Below are 24333 nucleotides of genomic sequence, written 5' to 3' on the forward strand. Positions count from 1 at the left end.
CTTCAGTTCGAAGAAATTCAGCACAAAGTATTTTTATACACGGTCAGCGTGTATTTCGCGATAAAATTGTATAATGATAAATGCAACTAAAAACCTGATACGAAAACTGCCAATAGAGAAGTCGATTTTGGATCAATCATCCGTCAAATTCGGACCTGATTGCTGTTTCTGACTATTTAATGGACAGTTGAAAAATCATCTGGCATCCCTGGTATGCCAATGCTGTAGTATCTAGTTTATCGTCAGCAGCTCACACTGTGTGAACGGACAAGGTGAGTCAACCAATTGTCAAGCGAGTTCACCGGCCCAGTAGCTGCTCACTGTCAAGTCAGCTACTAGCAACGTATAAATGGGCCTTAAATCGCGTTGAAGTGAATTTGCGCTAAGTGCTAAATTAAATCGGAACTTAGAATCGAAACGTGGAAACAATTTCGCTTTCGCTAGTGCAGTGTTTGTGTCCGATATGTGACAAATTAAAAGACGCGGCGCTACATCGCAAAAACGTTTTCAGTGCGTGGAAATTCGAAACTGTTTTAATGAACATTTAGTGTGCTGTGGAATAGAGTCCACTACGTGATTTTCTATTCGCGGTGTGAAGCTACTCGGTGAAAAACCATCTCCCAACACGTGGAGGATTTGCGGTGCTTCAATAAGACATTTCAAAGTGATTTAGTGAATTTCAATTCGAAGGAGTGGTTCCAGAACCTATCGCAGGTGAGTCGTCTTTCTTTTTAAAACCTAGTGCTATATGCCAAAATTCAATCCATTGTCAAAAGTAAAGGCATTAAAATTTAATATGGAGCCAGCAAATCTCCAAAGCATTTATGCAACAGTACAAAGAGTGGAACAGAGACTAAGCGCTCTCCAGCAAGAAAATAATACGCTGTAGCTACAGCAACAAATTTTACAACAGCAGCAGCAGGCCCCCGCTGTGGAGGACCGGCGCTCTGATTTCTATAGGATTCCCGATCCAATTAGAACGATCCCATCGTTTGATGGAAACAAAAAGCAGTTAGCGTCTTGGTTGACAACTGCAAGAAAAACTCTAAATTTATTTAGATCACACGTAACAGCAGAATTATTTTCTGTCTATGAACAAGCGGTGATTAATAAAATAGATGGAAGAGCCCGAGACACAATATGTGTAAATGGTAACCCATCAACATTCGAAGAAGTAGCAGAAATTTTACAAAGTGTATACGGTGATCGCAATAATATTTCCACCTATCAAACGCAACTTTGGTCTCTAAAAATGACTGACTCTCTTCACATATACTATAAACGTACAAGAGAAATCATGATTAACATGAAATCTCTAGCGAAGCAAAATGAAATCTACTCCAACCACTGGGAGGCAATCAATCATTTTCTAGAACAGGAATGCCTAGCTGCATTTATAAACGGACTTAGCAAACCTTACTTCGGTTATGCGCAAACAGCTCAACCTAGTGATTTAGAAGCAGCATACGCTTTCTTGACTCGATTCCAAAATGCCGAGAAAACTAAAACTCAAACAAATTCGGCTTTCGAGCAACATCCTCAATCTAATAAAAAGCATTTTGAAAAACCATTCAACAAATCAATTGACAACAGACCGACACAATTTGTATCACGACAGAAACCACCTTCTGACAGACAAAAGGTAGAACCTATGGAAATTGATCCATCATTGAGATCAAAACAGAACAGAATATACAATCACGATGCAGAAGATGAATCTGAAAAACCATTTGAAGATCATTCTGAGGACGAACATGAATATGAATACGAAAATGAATCGGAGACAAATTTTCAAATTTCCCCAGGTTCTCTCTTTCCGAGTTAAATGCTATAAATGGACTTCCTTACATAATCATAAATATTCTCGGTAAAAAAGCAAAAATTATCGTAGACAGCGGTTCTAATAAAAACTTCATCTCACCACGTCTTATTCCGGATATAAGACAATAATCATGCAAACCAATAAGCATCAAAAATAGTGCAGGAAAACATATCTCTGATAAAAAATTCACCACAACTCTGTTTGGGATTGAACAAAACTTTACTTTTTATCTTCTTAATTTTCATACGTTTTGACGTAGGACTACGTCTTTCATTTCTATACCGGGGTGTAAAACCAAAGTTTCGAAAACAAAAGCGTTACGCCGGAGACCGAGATTTTGAGCGTTAATAGCTCCTAAACAACTGAACGAAATGGTATGATAAACACTTCATTCGGAAGATAAAATGTCTACGCGTTCTATACTTGTTACTTTTTGATCCAAAAATTTGTTTCAATAGTCTTAAAATTGCTTTCAAAACAGGCTATTGAAATCACCAATCGGTATATAAGCGAGCGCCGCTCGGAAATCCACTCAGTTCTAATTGAACAGCGATTGGAGCATGTTTGTTTGTTTGTTTGTTTATTCATTACTATCAACAGGCCTGAACATGAGTGCCCTAATGATACCTAATAAATTAATAACATAAAATACTTAATCTACTTAAAACTATGCCTAACTGGAAAGAGCGGTCAAGAATGCCTTTCTTAAACTGGCGCGAGATAAGTGAAAGTCATAAGATAAGTAACAGCGGTTAAATACACGAGACATACTCGATACGGGTTCGTTGTAACCGTAGTTTGTGCGGGAGTGAGGAAGGCAGAGAAAAGTATGTGAACGCAGGTTACGAGGGCGTATATTAAAATCGATCGACTGAAGAAGATCAGCACAATCGATTTTCGATTTTGTCGTTGTTGTCGCTGTTGTGGTGAAGCTCTTCGTTTATCATGAAAGCGCGGATGAACGGTGTCACCAAGAGCCTGTTTGTGCACCCTAGGCCAGAAGGGAATCCATCAGGAGGAGAGTGATGCCACAAACGGTTCCCCGGGAAGACATCGCTACACACACATACACGCGCGGAATTCTTTCCGTTTGGATGCCATTCAGCATTGAGAAAGTTCCGGAAAGATCTAATCTTTTCTGGAAAATAATCTGCCAGTTCCTCTGGGAATTTAAAAATACATTCATGTGAAAGAGTTTATTTGAATGTTTTCTATCCATGTAACACTGTGACCAAATATTTTTCAATCAAGTACTATTAACAGGTGGTTATCAAATTAGTATTAACCACTGGTGGGCTTCCGAAATCGAGGAAAATGTGGAAATATCTAATCGTTACTGAAAATAATCTGCCTCTGGGAATTTAAAAATACATTCATGTGAAAGAGTTTATTTGAATGTTTTCTATCCATGTAACACTGTGACCAAATACATTTGGTTTTGTGATTTTTCAATCAATCGCATTAACAGGATAGCTTCAGAAGATTATTCTTCCTCATCAGTAGGATATTTCCGTATCCAATATTGTATGCGCCCGCAATCGATTATTGCTCAGTCGCCGAAAGTTCCGAGCTCAGAGAGTTCATTCCCGTCTAGTTTGCCTTCCAAATTGCCATCGTAAACCACACCTTCTCTCGATTCAATCCCACACAAAAAGCATACTTAAGCGATATTCTGGTGGTGAGACACATTCATTTTTCGTGAGGACATCGACAAGACAACATCGTTGCCTAACGTGCTGGAGGAGGTGGACGGCGAAGGATCGACACATACACGCGCAGAATTCTTTCCGTTTGGATGCCATTCAGCATCGAGAAAGTTCCGCAAAGATCTAATCATTGCTGGAAAATAATCTGCCAGTTCCTCTGGGCTCTAAGAATTCGGCTCCTTTAAACTTAAGTTACTGAGCCTGCAAAAATAAACGAATTAATAAAAAAAAAAAGTTCCTCTGGGAATTCAAAAATACATTCATGTGAAAGAGTTTATTTGAATGTTTTCTATCCGTGTAACGCTGTGACCAAATATTTTTCAATCAAGTACTATTAACAGGTGGTTATCGAGTTAGTATTAACCTAAGTGGTGCGGACTCAATCCACTTCATTTTCAAGCAAATTCATGCATGTTTTCAAGCGATTTCTTGCAATAAATTCTCAGACCACCAGGGATGCCAGATTTACAAATATGTTTGTAAATTTACAGACATCTGTAAAACACTTTTCATTTTTGTTGTAGACTTTTTGGATACAAAAATATTTCACAGGTTTTTGAAAAATAAGAGGCTTTATTCATCACATCAAAGATATTCGACTCACCATATGACATTTTTCCATAGTTTTAATACAGAAAAGTTATTATATTTAGTTTATATCAATACACATGACGTTAGACCAGCGATACTCAACCTGCGGCCCAGCAGTCTTTCTGGTTGGCCAATCTGGTGTGTATAAAGTTTGAAACTCGTACTTTTGCCATGACATCATTGCAGACGAAAGAGAGAATACGGTTATTCACAATTAATGAAAAATTGCATTCTCTGCAGGAAAGGAAAAATCTTGAATGAAAATTGTCTCTGATAATTATTTTCTGTTCTAGATAAGATTGTTTTGCTGAAATGCAAGGAGATTTATTGAAGAATAGTTAAGTTAGGGTCAGGACTATGTCTTCTAAGTATTTAAACAACATCGAATAAAAATTTTCATTCTATTTTCAACAACTTACATTCGCTTTCGGGTCTGCTTATGACGAAATATGGGTTACTGTTCGATATTGTTACCACAGACATGGTTCATGGCCGTGTGGTGATCTAAAACTTGTATAGCCTTGCATGGCGGATGGAAAATATTCACTGCATTTTCTTATAAATTTCATCAACGACAAGACCGCAAGCCTTGGTGGATGTCCAATATATCAACGAAGAAATACTGATTTTTATAAAAATTAACAACGCGTATATATGTGTATGTATGTATGTGTAGATTGTTGAAACATTTAAACACACTTACAACACATAAGTTATTAAGTGGCCCGAAAAATCAATTTTTTCCACTTATTCCCAAAAATGACAAATGAAAATTAATAACTTTTGAATCACTGATTTAGAAGATCGACATATAAAATTGAACTAATGACCTAGCCTTTTAGTGAAAAATATTTAACTTGCGAAAAAAATGATTATGTTTTAGTAATTATTGATTGTAATCGTATTTTTATTTTTTTATGACTTTGGATGATTCTTCGCCGATTGCCCGAAGTAACCAGACGAAGGAAAGTCGCGTCCAAGTTCCGTTATCGGTTACCGCGTGATTGTTGTTTTTTTGCCGCTGAAGAGTTCATTTCGCTATCTGAATAGTGAGTGAAGTGCCCTGCCTGCAAGTGGATAGAGGCTTTCATCCTCGGAAAGCCAAGCATTGGTTTTTGTTTTGTCGCTGCTTCGCCGACGTTGGAGATTTCGCCGAGTCATCGTGCCAACAGTGACAGTGCGGGTAAGCTTTCACCGACGACTGTGTGTAGTGGTGTCGTAGGCACATTCCCACCACCAACGAGCTTTCAGCACGCTCCCGTTCATCTGCACTGGAGTGCGTTCATAGGTGAATAAGATTGAATATAGTGAGAGAAAATATTTATTGATTATAAGTTTTTTTTTTGTTTTTGTGAATTATTATTATTGTGAAATATTATTTAAAAAAAAATACTTAGAATATAAGTGCCAATTTTAAAATGGCAGAGGGTGGGGGACCTTCGGATATGGAGGTCTCTGACTCTAGTTCCCTCCTAAGTGATAAAAAAAAAGTCACTCAAACGCGTGCCAAATTCTGAAGATACTTCTTCTGGGGACGAGTCAGCTAACCCTACCAAGCCTCCCTCCAAAAAACTAGCAAATCTCCCATCTGCCCTTAACGATCCCACTCTACCTTCAACCTCGTCTTCTCCCTCTGTTCTTCCCGCTCCTTCTCAACCTTCGTCTTCCCACTCTCAATCCCCGTCCTCGCCTTCCCCCCCTGTTATTCCCACTCCCCGTGTAAAGGTCTATCCAGAAGATGCGCCCGGAACTGGTCCCTGGGTTGTTTTCTTCAGGCCTAAGCCAAATGGAAAGGCGTTGAGAGTCATGCAGATCGCGAAAGATCTGGCAAGGTATACCTCCGTTTCGGAAATTTCGAAGGTTAGACCAAACAAATTGCGAGTTGTCGTGAATGATCGAAAAGACGCAAACAAGATTGTTGTCGATCAGCATTTTACAATTGAGTATCGGGTCTACATTCCCTCTCACATAGTCGAAATTGAGGGTGTGATAACCGAAACGGGCTTGACGTGCGAATACATTACGAGTGAAGGTACCGACCGTTTTAAAAAACTGCCCTCGACGACTGTTAAGATCTTGGGTTGCCGCCAGCTCGGAACAGTCTCCCATGAAGGAGAAGAAAAGAAATTTACGCCGTCCAACTCGTTTCGAGTCACCTTCGCTGGCTCAGCTCTCCCTGACTACGTGATGGTAGATAAATTGAGGTCAGCCGTGCGACTTTTTATTCCAAAGCCAATGACTTGTCTAAAGTGAAAGTCAGTTGGTCACACGGCTGCTTATTGTGCCAATAAAGAACGATGTGCCACTTGCGGAGAACAACATGAGGGGAAATCCTGCAGTGCGACTGAGCATAAGTGTCCATATTGCGGGGGATCCCCACACGTGCTCTCAGCTTGTTAAACATACAAGGCTCGCTGGGAGAAACAGAAGCGCTCTTTGAGGGAACGCTCTAAACGCACTTTCGCAGAAATTTTGAAGGGCGCTTCTCCACTGGCTCAAGAACAACAACCAATCAATACACACAATGTCTTCGCTACGTTGCCAGTTGACGAAATGGAAGCGGATACAGCTAACGGGGGCACGCCGTTTATTTCTCAAGGGAATCTCCGGCGCAAAAATGTGACCACACCCAAAGTTCAAGGACAAGTCCCTCCGGTTATACCCCCTGTTAGCTTGCCCAAAAAATCGAGTGCAGCGGATAAGCAAAATCAGGTCCCTCCTGGCCTCCGTGGTAATAGTTCACCTTCGAACGACCCAGCACTCGAGGGGACATCAAAAACCCCAACTGTCCCTGTTTTTCCGTCAAGTTCAACTTCCCAATCGGGATTTATAAAGTTGTCTGACCTTGTGGATCCAGTACTAAAGACAATTTTGCAGCAATTGATGCAAACATGGCCCCTCCTTGCAATGATTATCTCTCTTGATGTTTAATTTAAATAGAGAGGTCGGAGATATCACTGTTTTACAGTGGAATTGTCGTAGTCTTATCCCTAAATTGGATACATTCAAATTTCTAATTCATAAACTCAATTGTGATGTTTTTGCTCTATCCGAAACCTGGCTCTCTTCTCAAAATGATCTCTCTTTCCACGATTTTAATATAATACGCTTGGACCGCGATGACAGATACGGAGGGGTACTATTGGGGATCAATAAGTGTCACTCATTTTTTAGAATTGACCTTCCACCTATTGGAGGGATCGAAGCTGTTGCTTGTCATGCAAACATCAGAGGCAAAGACCTCTGTATAGTCAGCTTGTATTGGCCTCCGAGAGCTGCGGTTAGCCGCAAGCAACTTGTTGACATGTGCTCACTCCTTCCTGAGCCACGATTGATCTTGGGAGACTTCAACTCTCACGGAACTGCCTGGGGGGAACCGTACGACGATAATCGTTCATCGTTGATATATGACCTTTGTAACAGCTTCAATATGACCGTTTTGAACACTGGGGAAACAACACGTGTACCTAAACCTCCTGCTAAACCAAGTGCTCTTGACCTCTCGCTTTGCTCGAATTCACTATCGTTAGATTGCAAGTGGAATGTAATCCAGGATCCCAACGGTAGTGATCACTTGCCAATCAAAATTTCTATCACCAATGGGTTGAATTCTTCTGAATCAATAAACATGGCATACGACCTCACAAGACACATTGACTGGAAAAAATATGCGGACGCGATTGCTCTAGCCATCAATTCCAGAGATGGTTTGCCTCCATTGGAGGAGTATAACTTCATTTCTCGTTTGATCTATGACAGCGCGGTTCGCGCTCAAACGAAACCCATCCCAGGTTCCACTATTCGTCGAAGGCCTCCCAATCCATGGTGGGATGGCCAGTGTTCCAAGCTTTATGGAGATAAATCGAATGCATTTAAAGCTTTTCGGAAACGTGGAACCATTGAGAATTTTCAAACGTATTTGGACCTTGAAAATCAATTTAAAAACTTGATCAAAGGGAAAAAACGTGCTTATTGGCGAAATTTCGTGGGAGGTTTATCACGAGAAACGTCAATGAAAAATTTATGGAAAGTGGCTCGAAACATGAGAAATCGCTCTTCATCCAATGAAAGCGAGGAATATTCACATCGATGGATTTTTAATTTTGCACGAAAGGTTTGTCCCGATTCCGCTCCAGTGCAAAGAATTATTCGAGATATACCACAAGATAGGTGCGATCTTGATTCCGAGTTTTCGATGGTAGAATTCTCTCTTGCTCTCCTTTCATGTAACAATTCTGCTCCGGGATCGGATAGAATTAAGTTCAACTTGCTGAAAAATCTCCCTGATGTGGCGAAACATCGCTTGTTGAACTTATTCAATCGGTTTCTGGAGCATAATATTGTTCCAGATGATTGGAGACAAGTATGAGTTATAGCTATTCAAAAACCCGGAAAACCCGCGTCCGACTTCAATTCGTACCGCCCAATAGCAATGCTGTCTTGTATACGGAAATTGTTGGAGAAAATTATCTTGTTTCGCCTTGATCGATGGGTTGAAACGAATGGCCTACTCTCAGATACACAATATGGGTTCCGCAGGGGCAAGGGGACGAATGATTGTCTTGCGTTGCTTTCTTCAGAAATTCAAATGGCTTACGCCGAAAAAAAACAAATGGCTTCAGTATTCTTGGACATAAAGGGGGCCTTTGATTCTGTTTCAATAGAGGTTTTGTCAGACAAATTACACTCTCGGGGTCTGCCGCCTCTATTGAATAATATGTTATATAACTTGCTTTGTGAGAAACATTTGAACTTTTCTCACGGAGATTCGGCAGTAAGTCGGGTCTCTTACATGGGACTCCCCCAGGGCTCATGTTTAAGCCCCCTTTTGTACAACTTCTACGTAAGCGACATTGACAATTGCCTTACACAAAATTGCAGCCTAAGACAACTTGCAGATGATGGAGTGGTGTCTGTCGTAGGATCAAACGAATCCGACCTGCAAGAATCCTTACAAGATACTTTGAACAATTTTTCAACCTGGGCCATTGGGCTAGGGATCGAATTCTCCACGGAGAAAACAGAGATGGTGGTTTTTTCTAGGAAGCATAAACCAGCAAAACCAAAGCTTCAACTTTTGGGTAAACCGATCACTCATGCTATGTCATTCAAGTATCTTGGGGTCTGGTTCGACTCTAAATGTACTTGGGGGGCCCATATTAGGTATCTGAGTAAAAAATGTCAACAAAGAATAAACTTTCTCCGTACAATTACCGGCACCTGGTGGGGAGCCCATCCCGAAGATCTTATAATGTTGTATCGAACAACTATTCTCTCAGTGATGGAGTATGGCAGTTTCTGTTTTCAATCAGCTGCCAAAACACACCTCATTAAACTCGAGCGAATTCAGTATCTTTGTCTCCGTATCGCGTTGCGATGTATGCCCTCAACGCATACCATGAGTCTCGAGGTTTTGGCAGGCCTACTCCCACTAAAAGATCGCTTCAATTTATTATCTCTTCGGTTCCTCATCCGGTGTAAGGTTATGAACCCATTGGTGATCGGAAATTTTGAGCAGCTGATCGAGCTAAATTTTCATTCTGGATTCATGAGCTCATATCATGAATTCGTCTCCATGCAGGTTAATCCTTCTTCGTATATTCCCAACCGTGTTTGTTTTCCTGACTACATCAATTCCTCTGTGCATTTTGATCTGTCCATGAAGCAGGATATCCATGGAACATCAGACTATCTTCGATCGAGGATCGTTCCAACGATCTTCGATGCAAAGTATGGGGATATCAATTGTGATAATATGTACTTTACTGATGGGTCCTCTATGAATGAGTCCACAGGATTTGGAGTGTTCAACGAATTTTCTAGCACCTCACACAGTCTTCAGAATCCTTGCACAGTGTATATTGCTGAATTGGCAGCGATACACTGGGCGCTGGACAGCGTCGCCTCACGACCTGTTGAACACTATTACATTGTAACGGATAGTCTTAGCTCTGTCGAAGCTATCCGTTCAGTGAGGCCGGAAAAGCATTCGCCGTACTTCCTTGAGAGAATACGAGAAATTTTGAGTGCTTTATCCAGACGCTGTTATGTCATTACCTTTGTCTGGGTCCCTTCACATTGCTCAATTCCGGGTAATGAGAGGGCTGACTCATTAGCAAAGGTAGGTGCAATTGAAGGCGATATTTATCAGCGTCAAATCGCCTTCAATGAATTTTATTCTTTAGTCCGCAAAAATACCATAGTTAACTGGCAACGCAAATGGAACGAAGATGAATTGGGCCGGTGGCTCCACTCGATTATCCCTAAGGTTAGCCTCAAACCATGGTTCAAAAGTCTGGACTTGAGTCGGGACTTTATTCGCACCTTCTCCCGACTCATGTCCAATCACTGTTCGTTAGATGCGCTACTCTTTCGTATTAATCTTGCCGACAACAATCTTTGTGTTTGTGGCCAAGGTTACCACGACATCGAGCACGTTGTTTGGTCGTGCGAGCTGTATCTTGTTGCCAGATCGAATTTAGTAGTTACCCTTCGGGCCCGAGGAAGGCAGCCCATGATGCCGGTGAGAGACGTGTTGGCTCGGTTAGACCTTGATTACATGTCCCAAATATATGTATTCCTTAAAGCTATCGATCTTCGTGTGTGATTGTCCTTACACCCTTAGTTTTTCCTTTTCCTTTTCCTTTGTGAGAGATCGGATCCCTTCTTAAGAATAAGATGAAATGTAAATACATATTAGATATAGATAGGTTTAAGAATTGAGTGTGATGAGTGTGATTGAGAGTGTGATTGAGAGTGTGAGTGTGATCATTGTCAATATATCCTCATATCCCCTCCTTTTCCTGAAGAAAATATGTCACCCTTCTAAACTCGAGTCGACCGCGAGTAATCGGTTTCCTATATTATTAACATTAGAATTAAGGAAAAATGTTTATATACTAGTAACAATACAGTAAGGAGTTCGGCTCCTTTAAACCTATGTAACTGAGCCTGTAAAAATAAACGATTTAAATAAAAAAAAAATGACTTTGGACTAGAGAGAATTTTTTACATAACATATATCGATATCAGAGATGCTATTTTTTTCGTTTTTTAGATATGATTTTTCAAAGTTAACCGGTGGTTCGAAAAATCATTTTTCCCCCTTTGTCCAAAAATAACATTCTGCAAAAAATCATAACATTTTAACTACTGAACCGATTCAGATGATCGATATATTAAATGGAAGCCAATAAGCAAAATTTGAAAAAATATCACACTTGCGGGAAGTTTGGATTCTAGAAGCGGGAATATTGATCGAAGACTTAAAACATGTTAAATTTACAAAGTTATAACTTAAAAATGAGAATTATAGCATCGCTGATATCGAGATATGCTAGGTAAATAATCCTCAGCTTTCCATGAAAAATATAAAAAATTATAGCGCTCCTATCTTTAACCGAGGAAACTATGAAAAACTAACTGAATCAATAATTACAAAAATGAAAAATTCCATTTTTCGCAAAAGTAAAATTTTTCCATAGAAAAATAACTCGTAAGCTTCAATTTGATATGTCGATGATAGGAATCGGTCCAATAGTTCAAAAGTTATGACTTTTTGTAGTGGGAAAAATGAGGAAAAATTGTTTTCGAACCATCGATTAGTTCTGAAAAATCATATTTCAAAAACGAAAAAAAAGCATCTTTGATATCGAGATATTTTATGTAAAAATTCTCAGCTTTCAATTAAAAATATAGAAAAAAAAGCGCCCCCTAGTCCAAAGCCATGAATACATTGAAAAACGACTACAATCAATAATTGCGAAAATAGGATCCATATTACCTGCAATTTCAATATTTCTCAATTAGAGCTCATTGGCTTGAATTTGATATGTCGATCATCTAAATCGGTTAAGTGGTTCGAAAGTTATAAATTTTTGAAAAAAGTCATTTTTGAAAAAGTGGAAAAAAATAATTTTTTGGATCACCCTAAAATGGAAATGGGCACCCTAATGAAAAAATAAAAAATACGAGTTTAATGTTTTGCGATAAAGAACAAAATTACCACTTTTGACGAAGATCTGAGAATCACTATATTGGTTTGGCATGGAATGGCTGTATATATATATACAAAATACAATCTTACGTGCATCGCGATGTACAAAGTATTAATGAATATGTGAAAATTAACGTTAAAAAACATTTCTATAGATCTGTACACTTTTACAGACTTTTCCACATTTTTAACAGACATTCACATGTTTTTACAGACTTTTTTCAAAAATCATCTGGCATCTCTTCCTTCCACTTTTTATCGAATATTTTCAAATCGCAGGAGTAAACATTTACGTGACTCTGACTTCGTTTGTTTTTATTTCGTTCGGAAAAAACGTTATGTCAAAGGGAGGGGAGATTAAAAATGCGTTGCTCAGTGAAAGGTTGAGATGCTCTTTCAGAGATGCAATGGTTAATTAAACAATTGACGGAAAAATGTAGCTCGTTCATTTTATAATTCTAATTATTTTTGCCCTTGACAACAATACCTCTTTTATAGTGTTGATTATCATAAGAAAAATAACACTCCTGATCGTGAAAGAGTGAAAGAGTTTATTTGAATGTTTTCTATCCATGTAACACTGTGACCAAATACATTTGATTGTGTGATTTTTCAATCAATCGCAATTAACAGGATAGCTTCAGAAGATTATTCTTCCCCATCAGTAGGATATTTCCGTACCCAATATTGTATGCGCCCGCAATCGATTATTGCTCAGTCGCCGAAAGTTCCGAGCTCAGAGAGTTCATTCCCCTCTAGTTTGCCTTCCAAATTGCCATCGTAAACCACACCTTCTCTCGATTCAATCCCACACAAAAAGCATACTTAAGCGATATTCTGGTGGTGAGACACATTCATTTTTCGTGAGGACATCGACAAGATACCATCGTTGCCTAACGTGCTGGAGGAGGTGAACGGCGAAGGATCGACACATACACGCGCAGAATTCTTTCCGTTTGGATGCCATTCAGCATCGAGAAAGTTCCGGAAAGATCTAATCATTGCTGGAAAATGATCTGCCAGTTCCTCTGGGAATTTGAAAATACATTCATGTGAAAGAGTTTATTTTAATGTTTTCTATCCATGTAACACTGTGACCAAATATTTTTCAATCAAGTACTATTAACAGGTGGTTATCGAGTTAGTATTAACCACTGGTGGGCTTCCAGTATCGAGGAAAATGTGGAAATATCTAATCGTTGCTGGAAAATAATCTGCCAGTTCCCCTTGGAATTGAAAATTACATTCAAGCGAAAGAGTTTATTTTAATGTTTTCTATCCATAAAATATCCATATAATACATTTGGGTTTGTGATTTGTCAATCAAGTACAGTTAGCAGGTTAGCTTCTGAAGATTATCCTTCAGAACAAGGTTTTTCGTATCCTATATTGGATGCATAAAACCTTGTGCCTCCAACGTAACGCTCTCGTTTTCGAAGTCCCCCAAATATTCATTTATTCATTCATTCAGAATGGATTTAGATTCAACTTCAAACAAATGATCTCTAAATCAACTATAGTCCTACGTCACACTTGCGGTTATACCATAGATATAACCCACTTCCTGTTTTTTGATGGCATCATTGGATACGAATCACTGTCAGATCTTAAAGCTATAATTGACGTTAATAATCATAAATTAATTCTTCCACAAAAAACAATTCCCATGCAAATAAGAACATTAGGCCCACCTCAAATCACTCTTAATGCACATTCAGTACAAACTATTAAACTCCCTGTTTCACAGCAAAACGGCGACGTGTTTCTCCCTTCAGACATACGCATTAATAACGCTGTAATACCATCAGGATTATATAATGCAAAGAATGAATTCATTAACGTTCAAGCAAGAAATTTTGGCGAATCAGTTACCTTCACTTGGACCAAACCAGCAAAGGTTCTTCCAATTGCCAAAGCCATGGAAATAAATAACACAATCTTAGAATCCCATCCATTAAATTTGGACTTAGATATATTAATCCGAACAGAACACCTCAACCCTGAAGAAAAATCATCATTGTTTAAAATTTTGAAACGAAATAGTAGCATCATTCACAATGAAAATCATAAGCTTTCTTGCACAACAGCGATAAAGCACGCAATCAAAACAGTTGATGATATCCCAATCCACAATAAAACATACAGGTACCCTCATATTCATAAAGCAGAAGTTGAAAAACAAATTAACGAAATGCTGTTAGATGGAATAATTGAAAATTCCATATCACCATGGACTTCACCAATCTGGATTGTACCAAAAAAATCTGATGCTAGTGGAAAACAAAAATGGCGCATTGTAATTGACTATCGCAAATTGAATGAAAAAACCATTGATGACAAATTTCGTATACCAAACATTGAAGAAATATTGGACAGGTTAGGTCGCAGTATTTATTTTACAACCTTAGATTTGAAATCCGGCTTTCATCAGATAGAAGTAGAACCTAAAGACAGAGCAAAAACAGCTTTCAGTACAGACAAAGGCCATTTCAAATTTATCCGCATGCCTTTTGGTTTGAAAAACGCTCCTTCTACCTTCCAAAGAGCGATGAATAGCATATTGAGCGATCTGATAGGTAAATGTTGTTTAGTTTACCTAGACGATATAATCATTTTTGGTAATTCATTACAACAACATCTTGAAAACCTAGACAAAGTGCTTCAAAGACTTATTAATGCAAACTTAAAAATCCAGTTGGATAAATGTGAATTTCTTCAGAAGCAATGTGAATTTTTAGGCCATATCGTCACTCAAGATGGTATAAAACCTAATCCCAATAAAATAGAAAAGATTTTAAATTGCCCGATACCCAAGACTACTTCACAGATAAAAGGATTCCTAGGACTATTGGGATATTATCGGAAATTCATCAAAGATTTTGCCAAACTCACGAAGCCATTGACAAAATGCCTTAAGAAAGATGCAAAGATTGTCCATGACGAAGAATTTATAAATTGTTTCAAAGATTGCAAACAACTGTTAGTAACAGATCCCATCCTCAAATATCCAAACTTCGAAAAACAATTCATCCTTGAAACAGACGCAAGCGATTTTGCGTTAGGTGCCGTCTTATCACAACGCTCAGATGATGAAAAATAACATCCAATTGCATACGCATCTAGAACCCTGAACGACACAGAATGCAGATATTCAGCCACCGAAAAAGAATTATTAGCCATAATTTTTGCAACCAAACATTTCAGGCCATACATCTATGGTACCAAATTTGAAATCCGTACAGACCATAAACCTCTTTTATGGCTAAGACAAAAAAATGACTTGAATCGCAAGCTACTGAGATGGAAACTTGAATTAGAGGAATTTGAATTCGAAATCAAATATAAAAAAGGTACTCTAAATAACAATGCTGATTCCTTTTCCAGAATTGAACCAGAGGAATCAGTGAACAACGAAATAAATTCAAATACAACAGATGAAAGTATGACTCAACATTGAGCAGACTCTGATGATAGTGACTTCATTAAAAGCACAGAAAAACCTCTCAATGAATTTAGAAATCAAATCATCCTCGAAAAATCAAACGAAAATAGTCGAGAAAGTTTAACAATTTTTCCAAACTATCATCGAATAACCATCAAAACACAAATTTTCAGTCCTGCTATTCTTATAAATATTTTAAAAGACTATGCATCATCTAACTGTGTGAATGGACTTTACTGTCACACTGAAATTCTTAAATCATTGCAAATCATTTACAAAAACTACTTCTCTCGAGCCAAATCATTAAAAATACTTTGGACCGAAAAACTCTTAATTGATGTACCAGACGAAGAGGAACAAGACTAAATTATTCTAACACAACATAACTATAATCACAGAGGTATTATAGAAATTTGCAAACACATTCAAAGAAAATATTTTTTCCCAAAAATAAAATCTAAAGTTACAAAATTTATTAACGTTTGTAAATTATGTCAAAAATCTAAATACGAAAGACATCCATACAAACAGAAATATAAACTTACTGAAACCCCATCGAAACCATTACAAATAGTTCACATGGATATTTTCGTAATTAAAGAAAAGAATTATCTCACTTTTTGTGATAAATTCTCCAGACTTGCATTCGCTATACCAATTCGTACGCGTAATACTGTACACATTCTCAGAGCTTTATCTCATTTCCTATCAACTCTTGGTAAACCAGCACTACTCATAATGGACCAGGAAGCCGCATTTACTTCTACCACTGTGAAAAGCTTTCTAGAAGAAAATCAAATACAATATCACTACACCAGCGTTGGTCAATCCTCATCAAACGGAACTATAGAAATTTTTCATCGAACACTAAGAGAACTACATAATATTCTTTCGAACAAAGACTCTACCAAAGATCTTCCTGAATCGAGCAAAATTAACTTAGCAGTTGCAATTTACAATGATTCTATTCATACCCAAACAAATATCACCCCTAGAGAATTATTTTACGGATTTAGGCAAGATACGACGATCCCTGAAGGCCTAGACGAAAGAATTAGAATGAAAGAAAAAATGTATAAAGAATTCAAAGAAAGAATTATGGAACGGAAACGTAAAGAAATAGAAAAATTAAACCAATCCCGAGAAGATTATGAAACTTTTCGAGATAATGAAACTGTATATGAAAGAAAAAGAAATAATCTCAAACATCAAGAAAGATATAAAGAAAACAAAGTAAGAGAAAACAGGGAAACTAACATAATTGATGAAAATAACCGAAAAATTCACAAAAGTAAATTAAAAAGGAAACGAATAATCTAAAGTTTATTATGAAACACTTTATTAATGACATTTTTCTACTTTGCAGGATCAAAGACGAATATCCGTTTGAGCCCTCACATCATACTCTGGAAACTAACTATGATTTTTACTTCACAGGACAACAGAAGGATGTTCACAATCCACTCATTCCACATGGAAATCATGGACCTAAATCAAAATCCTGGCGTTTTTGCCGCAAAGACAGGGAAAGTTTTCATAAAAGAAGGTTTCCACACATTATTACATAGATTTAATTTGAATTCATTCAAAATTGTATTAAAACAATACGAACCAATAATAGCTAAATTAGAAGAAAATCCAAAATTTTGTGAAATTGTTAAAATCATCAAACAAAAACATAATCAAGCAAATTTTGTAATTAAAAACTTAATACCTAGGAAAAGGACGAAAAGGTCACTAAACTTTTTAGGATCAGCCATCAACATGATAACTGGAAACCTAGACAACGAAGATTTATTAAAAATGTAAAATCAAATTCAGACAATACAAAGTTCAAATAATGCACTTATCACAGAAAATAACGAACAAATAGCAATAAACAAATTATTTGAAGAAAGAATAAACAATTTGACGATACATGCATTTAAACAATCTATAGCAATCAATGATATTATCAAACAAGCTAGGTTGAACTCAGAAAACTCCATTAAATACGAGCATACATTACACATACATAGTATTATATTCAACATCGACGCAGTTAGGCATCAGCTGGAAGACCTCTTCGAATCTATACAACTCATGAAAGTCGGAATAATTTCCAAGCTACTCCTGCAACCATCAGAATTGGATTTCGCAACCCAAATCCTAGAATCACAAGGCATTAAAATTCAAAGCTATGATCAAACTTACGAGTTTTTAAAACCGATAGCATTCCATAGCGGGTTAAACATAACAATTCTCGTTAAAATACCAAAATTAAGACAAGGCGATTATGAACTACTCAAATTAGAAACAATACCCGTAAGAAACAAAATTATTGCAATAAACGCAACAAATGCTGTTATAAGCAACAACGAATCTTATTTAGTAACATACCCATGTTCAAATATCGAAGAAAATTTCATCTGTGACATCCAAAATTTGTTCAATGTTTCCACTGACAATTGCATACATACAATATTAAGAGGAAATACAAGTAATTGTACCTTTATCGAATCATCAAAAACAGCAGAAATCAAGACAATCGAAATCTTGGAGTAATGATTAAAAACGCAAGAAACCCAGTAACACTATTAAACGATTGTGGTTTTGGCCCGAGAAATCTAACAGGCACATTTCTCATAACGTTCGAGAACTGCTCAATTTATTTAAGCGGAGTGCAGCACAAAACTCAAAAATATAATACAGAAATCAAACCGGCAGTTCTACCCCTGTACTCAGTTCACATCAACGAAATAAAGAAAGAGATGACACCCTTTGAACAATTGCATATTCAAAACCGCCACAGATTGGAACATATTGAAATAATGACGCAGAAAAGTCGGACTATCACATTTGGAACAATTATAATGTTGTCAGTAATTGTATCAATAATAATTTGGTTCATAATCAAAGAAACGAGATCAATTCGTTCGGTAATAACCATCAACCCAAACATGTTAACGGGAGCCGAAACCTTGTCATAACATGTTGAACCGGGACGGTTCAATCTAAGACGGGGGAAGTTATGTACGGAAACCAGCCCAGCAGCACAACAATCCACACTACACATCAAGGTCAGATAATCATCGAGCCACGCAGTCATCATGTAAACATTTCCAACGAACCGTACGATGCCAAAACAAATTCCAGCGCTATCGCCATAGAAGACATCGTCAGCAGAATCCGGAGAACCAGATGCAACACGACACATCATGAACGGGAACCAACCAAGATAAAATTATGCTGACTTAGAAATTGATAGTTATAAAAGGCTTAGCGACAGGGAACTAGAGTTAGTATCTAAGTTGACTTTATAATTAAATGTTCGGTAAATAAAAGTTTGTTTTTTTTACACCACCTATGGTGTATAAATCATCGACTGTAGCCGAGTCTATGTCAATTGCGAAAAATGCCACCGGAATAGCGTTCGACGTAAATTTTCAATACATTGACATGATATTAATTGCGACATATGATCAGCTAGTGTATTGTTCTGCGAGGGCAAGAATGAATCATCAATGAATTATAGTCAACTGATTCTACAATGAAAAAACATTTCAGAGATAATTCTACTAAGCAGTTGTTACTAAAATTTCACAGCACTATAGAATAATATCCGAAGGTATAAACAAGCGACTTATATAAAATAACAGCGTAGTTCTACGTCAACAATGCGGTTGTATCTTGGACACAACCTCCTATAACTTTTTTTTATTAGTTTAGAAAACATTTCTTATTTTTAAAGGCTCTAATATGATTTTTAAACATCAGCAATCTTTTCTTTGTCGATCTTGGTACTTGATTCCATGCGAATCATGTTATTTTGTTGAAAAATTTAGTTTGAAAATTGTGTGTCCCATTGATGCTTGCTTCTTAGCATTTTGCTAAGGAATATGCGGTCAAAATAATGAGATTTTTATGCTGTGAAGTGGCTGTTTTGATGCAAACACAGTGTAGACGCATACATTACAACCTTCTTGATGTTGTGATTCGTCCAATTTATACGATTTTATAGAAATAAACATGTATTTTTGTATTACCATAGCGCTGTTGAACGCTCAGAATAGCACAATGCGTGTCCGACCGATGCATATTTGTTTGGTCCACTCTGTTGAAAATTAAAACTTAGGTGAATGGGTTAATATCCTTTGTTCAGTTCCTGGAGAGAAGCGAAAACTGCATCACAACCCTCATGCCTTTGTGATTCTCCTGCCAGCTAGCAGAGAGGCAACGCAACGAGGAGCAGGCAGTTATTTTACAACCGAGAAGCACATAACAACAGTCTAATCTAGAGATGAAACGGATATTCGGTATCCTACCTATACGGTCAATATTTGGTATCCGGCCGGATACCGGATATTAGAAAAAAAATAATAATCTCTCATTGACAGAAGATAAATCATAACCGGAGTTTGTAACGCTTGTTAATAATTTTTTGATTTGTAGTCAATTAAGCGTGACTTCTCTCAGATTATCATCCCGGAAGTTCTTAGTTCTTTTTTTTAACTTTGAATACAAATAATTGGTTGATGTTTTTTTGCATATTGAAATTATGTGGCACAAAATTTGTCTGGAAGGCCATCCCAGCAAACATTAAATCGTATAATTTTGCACGTGCCAAGTCTTACAAGAAATCCGAATAAATCATAATCGCATATAATATCAATCAAAGTATGTGTCGTGTATATTTGATATCGCATAAAATGCAAAAACTCGATTCTATATACCATTATCAAATTAAGTCGCAATTCGGTATAACAAACATCAGTTTTATGATGTACATTGTCGTAAAATATATTTAATCCGCATCACATGCGTATATTACGCTGATGCAGTTTGTGTGTCGTATGAGCGTATAATTTAAATCGATTCAGTACTGTAGCAAATCGTGTTGCATGCTGAAGAAAATCATGAAACAGTAAATCATATTAGATCCTAATAAAGAACATATCTCATCATATTGAAATGTCAATGAAATTTTGATGCACTCGAAAGTTTCAACCGCTGTTGAATTAAATTTCAGATAGCCGCGCGAGATAGCTGGTGGATGATAATCCAGACGACCGGAGTTCGAACCCACATCGGAGCAGTTTTCACCAAACATCAATCTGTGCCATTTTAAACATTCATATTCCACTCCCAACACAAGTCCATCAAACAATTATTATTTCTACAAACATAAATACTCATATATAAAAATGGCGATTCGTGAGGCTATAATAAACATTTCACGAAAATATTTTGCGCCATTTGTTTTTTTCTATGTCTGTAATAAATCGTATATGAGTATGGCAAAAGTCGTATTTGGTGCTTTAACAATTCTTGAATATATTCATATTAGATCGCAATTCAATTTCAACATAATCGCTATTATAGCCGGTCAAAGTTGCATATTCATCCAAACAAATTCGATAAGCATTTGCCATGTATGTATATGGCCTCCCCTTTTGCATGCATATGCCAGTTAGGCGCATTATATGCCAACCAAATTTTAGGGCATATGATGTTATATATACGCTTGTTATGCGATTTAATGTTTGCTGGGCGCATTCATGTGAAAATGCTATTTTCAGGAAGTAATTTTTCAATTAAAAAAGTACATTTTTTTAGAGTTGCCGCTAGATATGAGGCTAACGTGATAGCATGCAGTGAATATTTGTGAAATCACGTCGAAAAAGACGGATAAAAGTGATATTTCCATGTGCCATTTTCAATTTTCCATGTTCATAGAAACAAACGAAGTTTCATTATTTTACATTATGAAGTTGATGTTTCGAAGGATCTCAGTGTCGGTGTGTATGTTGTGAACCAATTAATGTGTACAAATCACCAATTAATCAAAATTTCACCTAAATTGTTACTGCTTTCGAGAATTAGGTATACGACTGCTCTCTGGACCTTTTTACAACATAAATAATCGAAACAAGTCACGATGCAATTGTCATCTGTTAAAAAACAAACAGTTTCATGATTTCATGAGAATGTTGTCTACTGCTCCACCTCGATATGTATCTCATTAATTTACTCCAAGGCGAGTAGAAGTATATCCTAAGGTGGGCCAACTTGCTAAAACCACTCTTCAGCCATCTTGGAAGTCTACTGTGTTTTGTTTGTAAACAAAACACAATACGCTTGTGCCCAAGCTCGCTCGTGATCAGTCTGTCTCTTTCACACTTCAAGGAAAAAATTCCCCTTCTGCTTTCTTCCGTACTGTTTTCATATACCGCTCCCCTAACCAACTTAGTGACGAAACGGCCTCACCTAGTACCATAGACCCGTATTGAATTTACTCATTACCAAATATTATAGAAATCTGGCAACATTGACTCATAGTTTATAGCAAGGAAAGTGAAGTGGAAGGTAAAACGTAATGTCAGAATTGCCGTTCGGACGAATCCCGTAAGTTTGAACTTATTTACATAGATGGTATCCAAACAACACTAAACATTGACTACAGTTTCGCTGGCACGGCTGATTGTCGTTATGAACCAACACAAAAAACAAAGCTGCAAATTATGCGCCAGTGGCGGTACCACGATCAAAGCACTCCCTGAATCACATTAGCCGAGCCAGCTGGCGGAAGCATATGCATAAAGGTTACTAGGTTACTATTTTCAACGACAACTGTTTATTTATTATACTGCTTCAAATACCTTCGACGAAATCAAATGTAACCATACCAACGTAAGTAATAACATAAACAAATCCAAACTTTTCGTCTTGCTATTCCTCAAACGTCTTTTCTAAATAGTGTAAATTACGAGCCACCTGTTAACTCCACCATCTTGGTTTATAGTTTGTGAAAACGATGTCTATTTATCTTGCGAAAATTGTCACAATTTTGACAAATCCGAGCTGAAAACAGATAAATTAAATATTCTCACATTTTTATTCTGTGGGTGATATTTGTTTAATTTTCGGACCCAATTTTGTAAAAAAGCTTATAAGTTACCTGCTATTTGTTGACCTTCTCTTATGCGGTAAACATTTTGGTTTCTAGCTTGTGATACAGAACTGCTGAAAAGAGAAATCTGTCGCAAATTGCTTATTTTTCAATTCAGGTGTACTGTACACAATGAGTTTTCTATTGTAAGTATAGCAGCCCGTGAATATTATTAACACATCACTTCTGTTTCGGAAATCAAATTTTGATTGCATTTTTTATCGGTTTCTGAAAGCCGAATTGATTTATATGATCTATGATATATTTGTCAAAATTTGATTATATACCTATAACTTATTGAAAATTTACTAAATTTTGTAAAAAATATATTAAAAACATTTCGACATAGTTTAAAGCGAATATGATCCATTCGTTCGTCTGTTCGAATGCAAATCATACAAGCTACACGATTATTCTGTGCCTTATCTATCTAAATCCAATTATGTATATTTTTCCACAGTCGATCCAGCAAAACATTCAAGCCAAAAAAGAACATACCCGAAGGAACACATCAATATGATCTTATGAAACATGCTGCAGCCACGCTTGGTTCTGGAAATCTTCGCAATGCCGTGCAACTTCCAGATGGGGAAGATCTCAATGAATGGGTTGCTGTGAACAGTAAGTCAATGTAGAACTTACAAATGACCTATTATTAATGTTATCACGTTTCATTTAAAGCTGTAGATTTTTTCAATCAAATCAACATGATGTACGGCACAATAACGGAATTTTGCACCGAAGATTCATGCAGCATTATGTCCGCTGGGCCTAAATACGAATACCATTGGGCAGATGGACAGACGGTAAAAAAACCTATCAAATGTAGCGCTCCGAAGTATATAGACTATTTGATGACATGGGTACAAGATCAACTGGACGATGAAACTTTGTTCCCATCCAAAATCGGTGTTCCATTCCCTAAAAATTTTATTCAAATTGCTAAAACTATTCTAAAAAGGCTATTTCGTGTTTATGCACACATTTATCACCAACACTTCTCCGAAGTGGTGAGACTCAGTGAAGAGGCCCATTTGAACACGTCTTTCAAGCATTTTATCTACTTTGTCCAAGAGTTCAATCTCATCGACCGTCGCGAACTTGCCCCGTTACAGGATCTAATCGACAAATTGATCACTAAAGATGGTCGATAAATTCATTGCTTAAGAAAGATCGATCGAGCGAACATCATGTACATCAACACCGTCTTATATTAAAGATAGTGAGCAAACAATACTGTAATATGATTTTTGTAATCGTAATCATTCACTCATTTCCTATTGGTAGATATTCCTTGTTTTGCGAGATTGTTCGAACGTATCAATACATCGTCCACTATTTTACTTTTTTTAGTATCTTAATGTGTTATTTTTAATTACTTATAGAATAAATGTTATTATTATTATTATAATTTTTCGAATACTCTGCAGCAAGCAGATGAGATACGAACACGTGATCTAATTTGTAAATATTTATTTAATGACAAGATGCGAGCTGTTCAATTGTACTTTGGAGGAGAAGCTCGCGCAATGTGTAATAACAGGAGTGCAGATTGTTCAATTTTACGGTTCAACCCATTTCGGTTTATCAGTAGCCTTCCTTTTTCGACGAATATCATGCCTATTACAAAGAGAAATCGTTCTTTGGTTTGCTGTTCATCACTATGCGCTTCAGTTGTAATGTGTAGAATTATGAATGCTTTTAATATGGCTAAAAAACCACAGAGGCATTATTACAATAACAGCTGCGTCTATACAACAATGGGTAACAATCAAATTGCAGGATTTGATTGCAACGACTGATAATTAAAATACGAAATGGAAATATAAATTTGTATAAAACGGAAAA

At 37.1% G+C, this 24333-nt stretch overlaps 1 protein-coding gene across 2 annotated transcripts; it reads left to right on the plus strand.

Moving 5' to 3' along the window:
- The first annotated feature begins 413 nt into the window (after nucleotides 1–413).
- LOC129762879 (MOB kinase activator-like 1) lies at nucleotides 414–24333 on the plus strand. Of its 2 annotated transcripts, none has more exons than XM_055761456.1 (3): nucleotides 414–714; nucleotides 22946–23106; nucleotides 23167–24333. In XM_055761456.1, exons 2-3 carry the CDS (start codon nucleotides 23010–23012, stop codon nucleotides 23637–23639), a joined length of 570 nt encoding a protein of 189 aa, XP_055617431.1. In that variant the 5' UTR covers nucleotides 414–714; nucleotides 22946–23009; the 3' UTR covers nucleotides 23640–24333. The 2 variants fall into 2 exon arrangements, with proteins under 2 accessions (XP_055617431.1, XP_055617429.1); XM_055761454.1 differs by lacking the exon at nucleotides 414–714 and adding an exon at nucleotides 22376–22631.

Source organism: Toxorhynchites rutilus, chromosome 1 (genome assembly GCF_029784135.1).
Source record: "Toxorhynchites rutilus septentrionalis strain SRP chromosome 1, ASM2978413v1, whole genome shotgun sequence".
NCBI classification, from domain to species: Eukaryota; Metazoa; Arthropoda; class Insecta; order Diptera; family Culicidae; genus Toxorhynchites; species Toxorhynchites rutilus.

Excerpts from the sequence above, each read along its gene's own strand:
- LOC129762879 (XM_055761454.1), top strand. Across the intron at positions 23,107-23,166 it reads TGAATGGGTTGCTGTGAACA|CTGTAGATTTTTTCAATCAA; the intron begins GTAAGTCAATGT and ends TTTCATTTAAAG.